The sequence below is a fragment of the Lepidothrix coronata genome, unplaced genomic scaffold (genome assembly GCF_001604755.1).
Source record: "Lepidothrix coronata isolate B3197 unplaced genomic scaffold, Lepidothrix_coronata-1.0 Scaffold279, whole genome shotgun sequence".
In the NCBI taxonomy this organism is placed as follows: Eukaryota; Metazoa; Chordata; class Aves; order Passeriformes; family Pipridae; genus Lepidothrix; species Lepidothrix coronata.
Genome location: NW_016690459.1, coordinates 76247 through 89904, shown reverse-complemented (window position 1 = coordinate 89904; position 13658 = coordinate 76247). Strand labels below are relative to the sequence as shown.

At 55.8% G+C, this 13658-nt stretch overlaps 1 protein-coding gene across 1 annotated transcript in view; it reads right to left on the bottom strand.

Annotated features, from left to right (window-relative positions):
* Positions 1–11616, bottom strand: part of RUNX3 (runt related transcription factor 3) — a 37900-nt gene extending 26284 nt beyond the window's left edge. The window contains exons 1-3 of the mRNA XM_017836524.1: positions 11356–11616; positions 10214–10370; positions 5528–5632 (exon numbers count right to left, since the gene is read on the bottom strand). Of these exons, the coding sequence (XP_017692013.1) occupies positions 5528–5632; positions 10214–10370; positions 11356–11616 (523 nt within the window). The remainder of the gene's footprint in view (positions 1–5527; positions 5633–10213; positions 10371–11355) is intronic.
* Positions 11617–13658: the final 2042 nt, after the last annotated feature.

Below are 13658 nucleotides of genomic sequence, written 5' to 3'. Positions count from 1 at the left end.
GAGGGACAGGGAGGGTGCAGGGGGGTCACTTGCCTTGCTAGCATGGTGCTGTCCTTCCTTTTTCTCTCTGGCCTCAGACTGGAGCATCCACTAAGAATAAATGGGAAAAAAAGACACCTTCTAGTTGAAGGTGTCCCTGCCCATGGCAGGGGGTTGGAACTACGTGATTTTTAGGGTGCCTTCCAACCCAAACCATCCTGTGATTCTACGACAAAACCTCGCGGCGCAGAGTCCTCTGAACCCGAGAGAGATGGATTGAGATGAACCTCAACTAAATAAATAAATAAATAAATAAATGGATGAAGTGAGAAAGGTGGTTTGCAGACACACCACGACTCGGGGAGCCGGGGCTGGTGCTGGGCGTGGGATGAGAACAGAGATGGAGGTGGTGAGATACGGGGTGTGGGCAGCAGGGCCGAGGTGTGCCCGGGCTGGATGGGGCGGTTCGGGGCCCTGCTTTTGTCACCACGGCTTCCAGATGGGCAGAGGAGCCCCAGCCAGGTCTGTGTCATCCCATGAAGTGCTGATACAACCCTTTCTCCTCCCGGGCTCCCAGTCGGCCAACACTGCTGGAAGAGATGTCCCAGCACAGGGCTGGGGGCACCCAGGGCCACAGGCACCTTCCTCCCGCAGTCACCCCAGCACACTGCCATTAACAGAGGCCAAGCCCTCTCCAGGCTGGATTTACAGACAAGAATTTTCCCTTTCCAGTCAATCTTTCTCCCAGTTTTTTGCCTTTTTTTTTTTTTACATGCTTGAGGCCAAGAGTGCCCAGTGCATGGGGTGCTTAAGGGAAACCAGCACCCAAGACACGGCCTTGTGCCCACCGACTGCCAGCACCCCAGGGACACAGATGCCACAAACACCTCACACAAGGGGGTTTCCACCCTCTGCACGTCCCAAACTCTTCATTTCCCAGCTCAGAGCGCGGGGCCGGGCTGGGGCTCGGGGCTGACGTCTCTCGTGGGAGGCAGGGAGGGAAACCCTCACTCAGCTGAGGCTCTCAAAAGTATGAAAGCAAAAAAAAAAAAAATGGCTGTTCCTGGAAACAACTCATTGGTGTGGGAGGTGAGAAGCCTTTCCACCCCCTGGCTACGTGCAGTGCGAGGGGAGCTCGGGGACAGCCGGAGCCTTTTGGGGCAAGAAGCCTTTGGGGAGGGAAAAGTGACCCCAGAGGGTCAGGATGGGGCCCAGCCAGAAAATCCCTGCAGGGACAACATGGTGGGAGAGGGGATATGAAGTGCTCTCGCCCCAAGCTCCCTTCTCCTGGTCCAAGCCAGCAGATGTTGCGGGATGGGGACACGTTCCTGTCACTTATTGTGGCGGCACAAAGAGGGGACGTGACTGAAAGCACCAAATCTCTGACGCACACACCAAAAACGAACAGGGCAGGAGACACCAAGAACCTGCTGCTGTGCTGCTGTGGCTGAGCAGGCAACAAGGGGGGACACAGGGATCCTGTGGGGGATCAAATCCTCTTGGTCTCCCTCTGCTCCTCAACACAGTGACCAGGACAGCAGGGATGGGGTGGAAACCAGAAAGAAGGGGTTAAGGGCAAAGGAGATTTAGGAAAGGGGGAGAGAGGTTAAAGAACACTGAATGGCAGCAGGAAAAAAAAAAAAATCAAAGGGGGGAAAAAGCATTTAGAGGGGAAAAAAGACTTTGCACAAGAGTTCCCAGGAGATGGGCAGAAAAGGGGCTGGAGCTGCAAGGGATAGCTGGGAAGCAACTCGGTAACAGCAACATCCTGCCCGCGGGTCTCAGAGGAGGTGAGAGCAGTGGGAAGGAAAGGAAGGAAAAGGGAAGGGAAAGGGAAGGCAGCCAGCAGGTGGGTGTGATGGGGGAGGCCCTGGAGATGCTCCCATTTACCCAGGAACAGACTAAACATCCCTGTATAGCTTCCAGCTATTCATTTTTCCATGTTCTGCCTGTTGTGGATTATTTTGCAAGCAGCTGTGGATGCGACAGGGCTTTGCACCAGGGCTGCAGCTCTCCAGAGCCGGGCTCTTGCTAAACACAGAGCTGCAGAGAGGGGGGGGAAAAAAGAAGGAAATTCCACAGGAAGTTCAAATATTTTATTACTTCCTGTTTGTACAAAGTATGTCAACACTTGGCACCCGCTGTGCTATTTGTTTAGAGCTAAGGTGCCAACTTGACAGAATGTCCTTTTTCCCCCTCCAGATCTAACCCAGAAAGAGCCTGAGCACAGGGAAGAAAGATCTCAGAGCGAGCAGGGCACTCAGAAGGAGACTGTGGGAGACCTTGGAGGGGATGCTCAGCCAAAGCCACCACTGTTATCAGCTCCACACTGGCTGGGGATCCCTCAAAGGAGCATCTCCAACTCCAGGGTCCAGCTCTCCTGGTCCCTCCATCCCAGCTTCACCCCCGGCCCCGTGCTGGGCCCTGCCTGTCACCCGCTCCCCTGCAGTTTCTCACCCATCTCAACCCCATTCCAAACTCCTCAGAAGTTTTTCTGGGCACGGCTTGAGTTAAAAGACTCGCTCAAGGGCTGAGATGAAGCGATGGGACAGGGGTGGAAGATGAATGGGATGCTCGGAGCTGGGGCGTGGAGCTCAGCCGCCTTCCTGGCCCAAAAAACCCCACGAGAACGTTTGCTGGAGGAATTTCACTGCATCGGAGGAGATGATGCCCAGGGCTTTCCCAGGATACCAAGACAAATGGCCAATTCTTTCCACATTAAGGGTGCTTTTTTGCCTGCCCCACCAGCCCCACATCCAGCCTCCAGCCCCGGCCAGCGCTGATCCTGCACGACAGGAGCCAACACCCACCACGTCCCACTTGCTTGCAGCCAAGAAAGGGAGAAAAACCCGACTTTTTTTCTGCACACACACACATATAAAAATATATCTACGCATGTATGTATGTTACAGAGTGTATTTATAACATATACACACATAAAGTTTGCAATTCCTTCTGCCAGCTCTCTCCTCGCAAAGACAAACAAGGGAGAGAGCGGCACAAGCCATGGTGTTTGGCCAAAGGTGGGGATTACCAGGGCTGTACCAGCTCCAAATGCCACCTGGGGAGCCAGGTGGGTGCTGGCACACAGGGGTGCTGTGCCAGAGAGCCACCCAGTGGCAGGTGAACCAGGAAAACCACGCCAGCTTTCCAGGAGTGAGCCTGGATCACTTCACAGCTGGTAATTTCCACAGCAAGGGCTCCTGCACAGGACTGCAGGGAGGGAAGGGCAAGGGGCATTATTTAAATATTTTTTTTTTTTAATTTCGTGTTCATCAGAAACTGCAAACCGAAGGCTGGCCAAAAAAAAAAAAAAAAGAGATTTTTATTATTATTTTTTATTCCAGTGCAAGACACTGGATTTTCATCAATGATGAATTTAAGCCCTAGGTCAAACTGGGAGTCAAAATATGACCTTTACTGGCAACAAATCTATGATCATCTGAAACAAATTCCAAAAAAACCACAGCTGGAGTCTAAACTTCTTCAATCAGTAATTTATGGGCTGGGAGGGTGGTACAGGGATGGGGGAGAGATCAACCTTTGGGGTCCACACGAGACAAGGGCATAAGCAGCAAATAAACACCACGCAGATCTCCTCAAGGAGCCGGCACTGCCAGCACGTTTTGAGGTCCACAAGTCATTTTTTAAAAAAATAAATAAATTTAAAAAAAAGCAAAAAACTGCTGACCTTGCACCCGGGCCGGGTCCCAGGGAAGGCATCCCTCGGGCACACCAAGCCTGAGCCAGGACAAGCCGCTCCATCCTCGGTTTTTGCCTAATTCTGCCAAACAAAGGCACGGCCCCAGGACAAAGAAGCACAGGGTGAGTGCGCCCTCGGCCCCCCCAGCTCCCTGCCCGGCCACGGAGCCTCCCCCTCCATATCAGAAAATTTAAATTAAAGCTGGGGAGCTCTGGGGAGGGATGTTGAAATTCAGGAGGAGCGGGTGTGATTCACAGGGGTTTGGCGAGCGCTGGCTATCGGTGAAGTCAAACCAAACGCCAAGAGTAGTAACTATCTCACCTTGTATTATTATTTATGTATTCCTGATGATTATTATTATTATTAGAAAGGCGATCTGATGCAGCTGATAAGGGGCTGAGCCAGGAGTCAGGAGACCTGGTTTCTATTCCTGACCTGGAATAGTTGTGAAATTCCCTGCCCAGCCCCTGCCTGCTTTCCCCTCCCAGCCCCGGGCTGAGCCCAAGCTCAACCCACCACGACCCACGGGTGCTGATGGCTGCAAACCCACACCAGGGACCTGTCTTGTGTTTCTGGCTTAAAAAAAAAAAACACAACTGAATTCCAGCTTGGTAAATCCAGCCAGCAGCTCAACAGGCTCCCATAAAGCCACTCACGCTCCGAAATAAAAATGAAGGGGGAAGAAAACCCAACAAACCCCGATGCAAATCAAACCCCCTCGCCGAGGTAACAGCCTCCACCTGGCCTGACATCAAGGGGCACCGATGGCCACACGACAGCATCAACAGAAAATATTTTCTGAGGCACATTTAGAAGGATCAAACCGTTTCCCTTCAATGTGGGCACTGACAGCTTCACACGCAAAGGGAACAAACTCAGCTTTATAGTCCCTGGGGTGGTGCTGAGCCAGCAGGAAGGCAAAGCCAGAGCCTGAAGCCAGAGATGAAGCCCCCAGGGACGAGATCCCACCACGCAGGGGGTCCCACAGAGCAAATAATACTCATGGCAAGAGGAAACTCCTCCAGCCAACAGCTCCAGAGCGTTTCCCCGCGCTCCTCGGATCGCTGGGAACGCCAAGGTGAGCTCAAACCAGCCCGGCGCCGAAAACCAACCCAGCGAGGGCGACTCACAGAGCCTCCCTCAACCACGAGGCACCATCCTGCACCCGGGAGAGCCTCCTCCACCAGAACACAGACGCTTCTGCGGTCGCACCGTGCCTTTGGTTTTCTCCAGCAGCTCAGCCCCCGGCCGCCGGCGCTGCCAGCCCCAGCCTTTGACGGCCCGAAAGCGAAACCACCACCAACCAAAGGGGAAGGTGCTCTCCGACAGACAGGCAAATACGAGCTCAGCACGGAGGGAACCTGCGACCATTTTCAGTTTAAAAAGCAGCAATCAGCCAATGAAGCTGAGCAAGGCACCTCTGGCTCCATCACCGCCCCCCAGCACACCCTGTGCGGCGCCAGGTTGGAGCCTTTTGTGTTTTTGCCGTCGGAGCTCAGAGCATTTCCCCAACATCCCAACCCGGGGCTGTAAAACTATCCCTCCGAACGGGTTATGGAGCACAATGAGGAGCTATAAAACCATCCCTCCCAGATGGGATGTGGAGCACAGAGAGAGCAAGAGGCAGGGAAGGACACACACCACGCTCTGCGGTGCCGAGAAAGTCCAAGGAGCCAAGCTGTGCCCGCTGCTTTGGGCTCCCTTGGCCACACCAACACTCTCCTTGGCTACATGTGCTGCCCCAGCTGGCTCTGTGTCCTGCATCCTTTGGCCACGGAGCACTCGGGCCCCTGCATCCCCCCTCCCCACACTCCTCAGCGCTGCCAAACAAAACACATCACTTACTTCGTGGCTCCCGGGGTCCATCTACGGTCACTTTGATGGCTCGGTGATAGGTGGCGACTTGGGTGGGGTTGGTGAACACGGTGATGGTCAGGGTGAAGCTTTTTCCTAAGGAGGGTAGGGGGGAGGGAAAAAAAAACAACAAAACAACAGGAGAAATGAGGATATTCACATGGGTGGGTTCAGCTCAGGGGGGAAAGAAAGGCTCCTGCCAGAGCAGGCTCAGACACAAATATCCACATCCACGGAACTCCAACACACACATCATTTAATTTTATGAGACGTTATTGCCGAGGCACAAAGCTCGGCCGGCTCCCGCTGGGGCTCAGCTGGCTGCAGCAGGGAGAGCCTTGGACCCGGTTCAGAGCGGGAGCCAGGACCTTCCTGGATGGAAAAGTCACTTGTCCCCACCTCCCCTGCCCTGTCCCCATATCGACCCCTCCACCCACAGCAGCTTCCTGGTGCTTTCCCGCTCAGATGCTTCCCCTTTTCCTGTGGGAATCTGGCCCTGAAACGCAGCGCTGGATGTAGGATCCCCTCCGTGAAGGGATCCTGGTATCCATGGGGTGCTCCTGCCAGAACAAGCTGGTGAGGTGGCATCAGTCTACAGGTCTGCAGGGGAATCCACGGCCTCGGCCCTGTGGATGTACCTCTGCAGGGAGGTTTGGAGGGGAGCTGAGCTAGACCTCGGCCATATGGACACCCGTGGCCCAAAAATGGCCCAAAAATAGGAAACTACAAAATGAGAACTGAATCTGGCCAGCTTTGGCCACCAGCTTTGGCCACTAGACAGGCAGCCCTGCTGGCTGTGGGGACTGTCCTCCTCTCCCAGCAGGAACCTGAGTGAAAAGCTCTTGGGAGCCAAGAAAACAAGTGCCCCCCTTACCCCAGCAGAACAAGGTTCCATCCACAGCCTGAAAACACCTTTAGCATCAGGGAGGGTGTTATCACACCTGCACCCTGGGCCCACCCTGAGCCCAAACCCTTCATCTCCCACAGCTTTGGCATCCTCATCCCAGCCCCTCTGTCCTCTCCTTGCCTGACTGTGGTGCTGTCTCCCTCTCCATATCCAGCCCGTGGGGAGGCTGTGGGAGAGCAGAGTTCTCTGCAGGAAGGGCCTCTGCTCTCCTGCAACCTCCCAAGATTCAGGAATCACTGGGGTAAAGCAGGGAGGCTGCACGAACCACTCTAAACAACCCCCCAAGAGCAATCCCTGTGGCATTTCAAAAGTGTCAGGTATTTTAGAAGCCTAAACCCCAGCAGGGTATAAGACATAAACCTCCATGCAATGGATTTCTGCTCCTCCAGCCTTCATTCCACAAATAAATACAGTAGGAAGCCATCTCCTTTCCCTCTTCCCCGAAAAGGATCAGGGGTTTTCAGATCCTGACCATCATCTATCTACAGAGCTGAACCCAAGAATACCCCTAACCAAACAAAACAGCATTTATACAGTTAGAAGGAAAAAAGGAAAAAAAAAGGAGTAAACTGAAAAAATGCAGTTATCTCCCCTGGAGAACATCCTGCAATTATCCCAGGTGGGAGAGTTCCTCCATGGGAGCATGGAAGTGGAGGAAATGCCGGCTTAAAAGCCGACAGCAAGCACGAATCCACACCTCACCTCGGCTTTCAAACCAGCACTAAACAACGCACAAACCTTCAGCTCATTTTCTGCACCAAAAGAAGCATTTGGGAGGGTTAAAAAAAAATAAAAATTTAAAAAAAAAAATATATATAACGATATAATTTTAATCCCCAGGGATACAGTCGTGCTGCCAACCTGCGCGGACGAGCCGAGCCGCCGCAGCCTGCGGAGCTCGGAGCCTCCCGGCGCCTGCACGGCCACGGCAAAAAACAACCAGCACCGGGGGATTTCTCGGCAAAGCACTTGCAGAACCAGAGTGCAGGATGAGGAGCACCAGGAGGAATCAGCTGGGAAATTCTGCGGGAGGACAGGGAAGGGTTTGCAGGCAGCGTGTGGGCAAATCCAGCCGGTGAGACGCAAAACACCCCAGAGCTGAGCCCGGCAGCTCCGTGCCCAGCTCCCTACCACAGCTGGCTTATTTTATTTATTATTGTTATTATTATTATTACCATTTCAAATTTTTTTATTCTCCCTGTGAAATAACCTCCCTGCTTTTCAGGGAGGACGGAGCACAGAGCCAGCCAGAGCCAGTCTCGCATCCCTTCACCAGCTCTCAAAAATCCGCCCGTGAATCGAAAATGACAATTATTACTTAGCATCATTTTTACTCATTTCCCGCCTTCTCAGGAAGCCGGGCTGAGGGTTGCTCGTTCCCACCGTGCCCCAGCTTTGCTGGCTAAGGCTGGATCCCAGCTCCTGGGTGGGTTTGGGAGCAGCCATGGCTCCGTGGGATGCTCCGGGGGGATATTCCAGCAGGGAGAGCAGGCACGGGGTGCACAAGGCTCGCAGCACCACGCCGGCCTCAGCTTTCATTTTATACAGTCTGAGCAGAAAAGGGCCGATTTACTTTTTTTTAGAGCAAAGCATAAAATCTGGTAAACTGGCCATTCTCCCCACTTTGTCATGGAGATGGGAATTCGGGTTTTTCTGGAGGGGTTGGGACTGGCTCTTCCCAGCTCTCAGCGCCGGGGAATAATCCCAGACACATTAACACTAAAAATACCCAATTCTGAACCATTTCAAGCTATGTTTTCAAAACAAGAGCTTGGCTGCTGCTGGCTTTCCAGGCTCCTGCAGCTCAGGCACACGGACAGGCTGGATGGGGGGTGTTTATGGGTGCACACGTCCTCCCTTTGGATTTCCACAAACGTTTGTACACACACAGCCCCGCTGCAGCAAAATATTCTGTGGCGAATCCAGATTTCTGCCAGAATAAAGGAAACCAGCACCGGGCTGTCAGAGGCTGAGTCGAGCAGGGGAAAGAGAGTGTGACACCCGGAATAAAAATTCAGCAGGAACGATTTTTTCACACTAAGTTGGTTTGAAAGAGCCCCGTGCCGGGAAAGCACGGCTGGACACGGGGAACTAAATCCACGCTCCACGCTGGGAGAAAACCCCACTGTGCCGCCTTCACACCAGCCCCAGGGAGCCCTGATGGGATTGTTTCTCTGTGAATGTTACAAAGCCTCATCCCACAAGAATATGTAAAAACAAAACAAAAAAAAACCCATTAAAATAATAAGCACTTGAGTTCCACCCGTTAGAGGCAGCGGAGGTGTTTCCACTGCTGTAATGAGCGTTTGTCAGGACTCTGCCCGAGGAAGGAGATTATTCACCCAAGGGCTTTCTGAGACTAAACTACTGTTAATTCAGAGCTTGGGAGTGCAGAGGAAGCAAGTTAATAATGAATTCAAGAGTCAAGCTGAGATTGGGTTGCATTCAGTTTGGAAATTTGTGCAGGGATGAAAAAAAAAAAAAACCCAACCAGAAAGAAAAGAGCCTAAGAGAATAATTGATTACAGAAATGAAAGCTTAATTCATAAAAGAAAAACATTTTCCATCCATCAACCTGCAACCAGTTAAGTGGAGAGTTTTAAAGAAACTGCAACATGGAGAAGGAGCCAACAGGAAAAAGGAAATGTATGAAAGAATGTAAACTATTCAAGTTTCATAAAGAGGAACAAGTAAACAGCTATTACATGCAAATAATTCCTAACATCACTGCTTTTAATTAATGCAAAGAAGTCAAAATATATCTGACACTGTGTGTATACATTTGAAGCCTTTGAGAAAATGCTGCCATATGGCCATTAAAATATAGTGTTCTTATTTTGATTTAAATGAAGAATTAAGTGCCTCGGTCTGCAGCATTTATTGGTGATGAAATGCTGAAATTCTATTTACACCCTCTGAAATTCAGGTACAGGGAGGGATGCACGGAAGGAGGGCTCTGTGTTTAATATTTCCAGGGGATTTATTTCCCTCTGCTGCAGCGGCGCAGCCTGATTCGTTTTGAAAAACCCGGAAAGTTAAATTTCTGTCTCGCTTTTCCACGCGACGAGCGTGGAGAAAATGTGCAAAAAAACCCCCCTCCGGAGCAACCCCAGCTCCCCGCGGAGCAGAGCCTGCTGTACCCTCACCCGCTGCCAGCCCGTCAGGCCGAGCTCTGGGCTATTTTTAAACACTTGATTTTCACTATTTAAAAACGAGCCGCCAGGTGGGTTTTGCCCCTGAGCACATTTCGCGGTGGAGGGGAGGCACCGAGCACACAGCGCTGCCTCCTGCACCCTGCTGATGAGAGAAACCGGGGAGGATTTGGGCTCGGGCTGCCTCGGTTCTATTTATGTATTTATTTACTAATATTTATGTATATTTAGATGTGTATTTAAAATTTTTTTCGCCCTCGCATCGCCCATAGCCGACCCCGGGAAGGAGTGAGGCAGAACTGCCGACGGGGCTGGGGCTGCTCCCGCATCCCTCCCTCATCCTTCCCGCATCCCTCCCATCGCTCGGGAACCACTTTGGGGCTGAGGGGATTCTCCTGCCTAGCCCGCGCCAACGAAACCACCGTTAAAACCAAAATAGAATACAGAATAAAATAAAATCATAAAATAAACGTATAAAATAAAAACTTAAAATAAAATAAAAATAATAAGATAAAATAGCAAAAAAAAAAAAAGCAACATTTTTTCTTTTTTTCTTTTTTTTTTTTCCCCTCTAAAAAGTCAAATAAAAAGGCCAACCATTTCCTGGCCGGTACCTACCCCTGCCGCTTCTCCCAACAAATCTGAGGTCGTTAAATCTTGCTACTTGGTTTTTCATCACGGCGGAGGCGTTGCGCAGCTCCGCCGAGTAATTTTCGTCGTTCCCCGCCATCACCGTGACCACGGTCCCATCGGGAACATCTCCGAGGGCTACGACCTAGGGCAGGGCCAGAGGATTTTAAGCTAAAATTAACCTAGATCGAACCCAACCTGCCCTACCCCCCCGCCCCCCCCCAAATCCCCACAAAAAAAACCCCAAAGCAAAACCAAAAGCAATCCGAGCCCCCGAGGAAGGCTGAAAAATCGGAGGGGGAAGGGGGAAATGAGCTAAAAAAAGGGTTAAAAGCAGAAAGGGGTTCCGCGGGGAAGGGGCAAAGGGGGGGTCAGGCCCCGTCTGAGGGGTTCGTGGTTTTATTTTGTTGGATTCGGGGAAAAAAAAAATAAAGCGCCGCCGAGCGCGGGGCTGCCCCGACCGAGGCCCCGGAGCTCCGCGCCCGGCCCGGGGAGGCGCCGGGAGCCGGCCCGGCTGGCGGAGAAGGGACCCCCCTGCTCGGGGAGCAGCGCCCGGAGCTCCCAGTGCCGGGATGGCCGGGGGGAAACCCGGTTTAGACCCCCCTTCACCCCTGCCGGGCACCCCGGGACTCCGCTGCCGTCCTGCCCGGCTCCCCTCGCCGCTCCTCCGGCAGGTTTTCGGCTCCCCCCGGCCAGCCCCGTTCCCCCGCGGGTGCAGCGGGGGATGCCCGGTCCGGGCGTGCCCCACCGGGTCGCCCCGTCCCGCGAACGGGGGAGCCCGGGCAGCGCAACCCGGTACCGGGGCTTCGGCTCTTCGCTTTACTTTTTTTTTTTTTTGGCAGATTAGATCTCCCTTCCCTGCCTCGCTCTCCCTCTCCCAGGAAAGTAATTAACCTCCGTCTCATTAAACTTCAAAGTTGCCTGAGAGCTCCTAACTGTACGGAATATCTAAGATGCTGTGACCGCGGGGCAATGCGGAGACTTGATTAAAAATAATAAACCGGGCTATTTGATTAAAAATAATAACCCGCGCTCCCTCGGCGGTGATGTCAGGAGCGATTTTTAAGCGAAAGGGAGCGGGAGGGAAAAGGGGCGAGCGGGTCGCAAGCCGTCGGAGCCCCCCGACTTACCTTGAAGGCGACGGGCAGCGTCTTGTTGCACCTCCAGTGGGACGGCAGGACGGAGCACAAGAAGTTGGGGCTGTCGGTGCGCACCAGCTCTCCGGCGTGGTCGGCCAGTACATCCACGACGGAGCGGACCTCGGGCCGAGCGCGGGCGCCCGGCGCGGGGGCCCCCAGCGCCCCGCTGTTCTCTCCCATCTTGCCGCAGGGGAAGGCCGTGGAGGGGGGTGTGAAGCGCCTGCTGGTGCTCGGGTCTACGGGAATACGCATCACAACGGCGGGCGTCAGGGAGCCGCCGCGGCCCGGGGGGGACGACGAGGAGGAGTCCGGCTGCGGCGGGGCAGCGGCGGGGGCAGCGGCGGCAGAGCCCCGCGCTGCCTCGCTCCGTGCCGGCACACCGCCGTCCTCGGCGGAGGGGGAGAGCGGTGCGGGCTCTGTCGGCTCCCGCGCGGCGCCGGGGCTCGTCCCCGGTGGGTTGGCTGCGGTGGGTCCCGCCCGGAGCCCCGGCACAGCCTCGTCCCGCACCCCGCTCCCAAGTTGCCGCCGCGCCGCCCGGTACCGTATTTACTGCCGGCGCCGCGGGGGGGCGGGACGCGCTCTGATTGACGGGGCGCCCCGCCAATGGGGAGCCGGCGGGAGACCCCTGACCCCGCCCATCGCAAGGCTCCCGCGGGGATAGGGGCGTGGTCACCGCGAAAGGGGAGTGGTTAATACTGAAAGGAGGCGTGGCCTCCATGAAAAGAGGCGTGGGCTCGGGGAGGACACGCCCCCGCACGTCGGGGCCCCGGTGGGGTCTGGCGGCCGCCGGGGCAGGTTTTGGGGTGCGGTGGGGCCGGTTTGGGGCCGCAGCCGCGGCAGCGCGGAGCAGCTGCAGATCGAGCACGTCCCCCGACCCCCCAGCGCTCCCGCGGCCCCCGCGTGGGCTCGGCCGTGGCGGGACGGGGGGAGCCGCCGGGGACCGCCGGGGACCACCGCCGGAGGAGGTTCACCCCATGGCTTGCTCTGAAAACCGCGGATGCCCGACCTCCGCCCGACGTACTCCCCAAAATTGAGAGCCGCCTCGATCCCCGGCCGTCCCGCGGCGGCTCCCTCGGGGCTGCGGCTGCGGGCAGGGCCGGCGGCTCCGGCCGGAATCGTTGGCGAGAAAATTCGCGGCGAAGCCACCGGTGCTGCGGGAACACAACGAAGGCGGCTGCCCGAACCACCGGGGCGGAGGTGGAGGTTCCTCTGCCCGTCCTGCCCGGCTGTTCCCCGGGGTTGAGCTCAGCCTGATGCTGTTTGGGCACCGGGACGGCCCGTCGAGAGCGGAGCCGGCCGGGCCGCAGCGTTCCCGGCTCCGCGCTGCACGGTGCAAAACGCAAATCTCCTCAAAAACAAACCAAAATAAACCCCAACACCAAAAAACACCCTCTTTTTCCAGAACTCCCTCCGCGAAGTAATGACCCGTTTTCCCCCGCAAGCCGCGGTGCCCGGAGGAGCGAGCCCGGGCCGGGCTGCGCAAGACCCAGAAAAAAACGGTGTTTCTCCAAAAGAAGAAGAAGAAGAAAAAATATATTTTGTATGTATATTTTTTTTCCATTATGAGGAGAGGCGGTTCCCGCGTCTCAGCCCCGCGTTACACCGGGACACCCCCGCGATCCGCGCCGGGCGAACCGGGGCCGTCGAACCGCCGCCGGGCACAGCTCCGAGCCCAGCCAGCCCCGCGTGTCGGGCCGTCCCCCGCCGTTACCGGCGCTCCAAGTCTGCCCTTTTTAGGTGAAAGTTTAGTTCTATTTTTCGCCCCCCGTTCAGCAGCGCGGGGTGACCCGCAGAAACCCGGGAGCAGGGGGCAGAGCTGCGGGCGGGGCCGGGGTTTGCCGGGGCTCGGGCACGTCCCATCCCGGTGCCCCCTCTGTGCCCCCCGATGTGGGGGGCACGGAGGGATGAGCGGGTCGGGGGGGCACAGGGAGCGTGCGGGGCAGCGCTGCAGTGCGGCGGCGGGGCCGCTGGTTGGCGCCGGGGCTCCGCGACGGGGCGGGACGGGGAGGGACGGGACGGGATGGGATGGGATGGGGCGGGATGCTGACAGCCCCCAGCCCGCTGACACCCCCACACCGGCCCGGAATGCTGACCCCTCCGGGGTGCTGACACCCTCCGCGATGCTGACACCCTCCATCCCGCCCCGCACAGCTCTGGGTTCTGACGCCCCCGCACCGGTGCCTCTCCTGCCCCTTCCCGCTGCTAAACAGACCCCGCAGTTCCCCCACCTCTGCTCTGCACAGCCCTGGGGGTGTTACCTGTCACCGCCCAGTCCCGGGAGCTGCGGGGGGTGG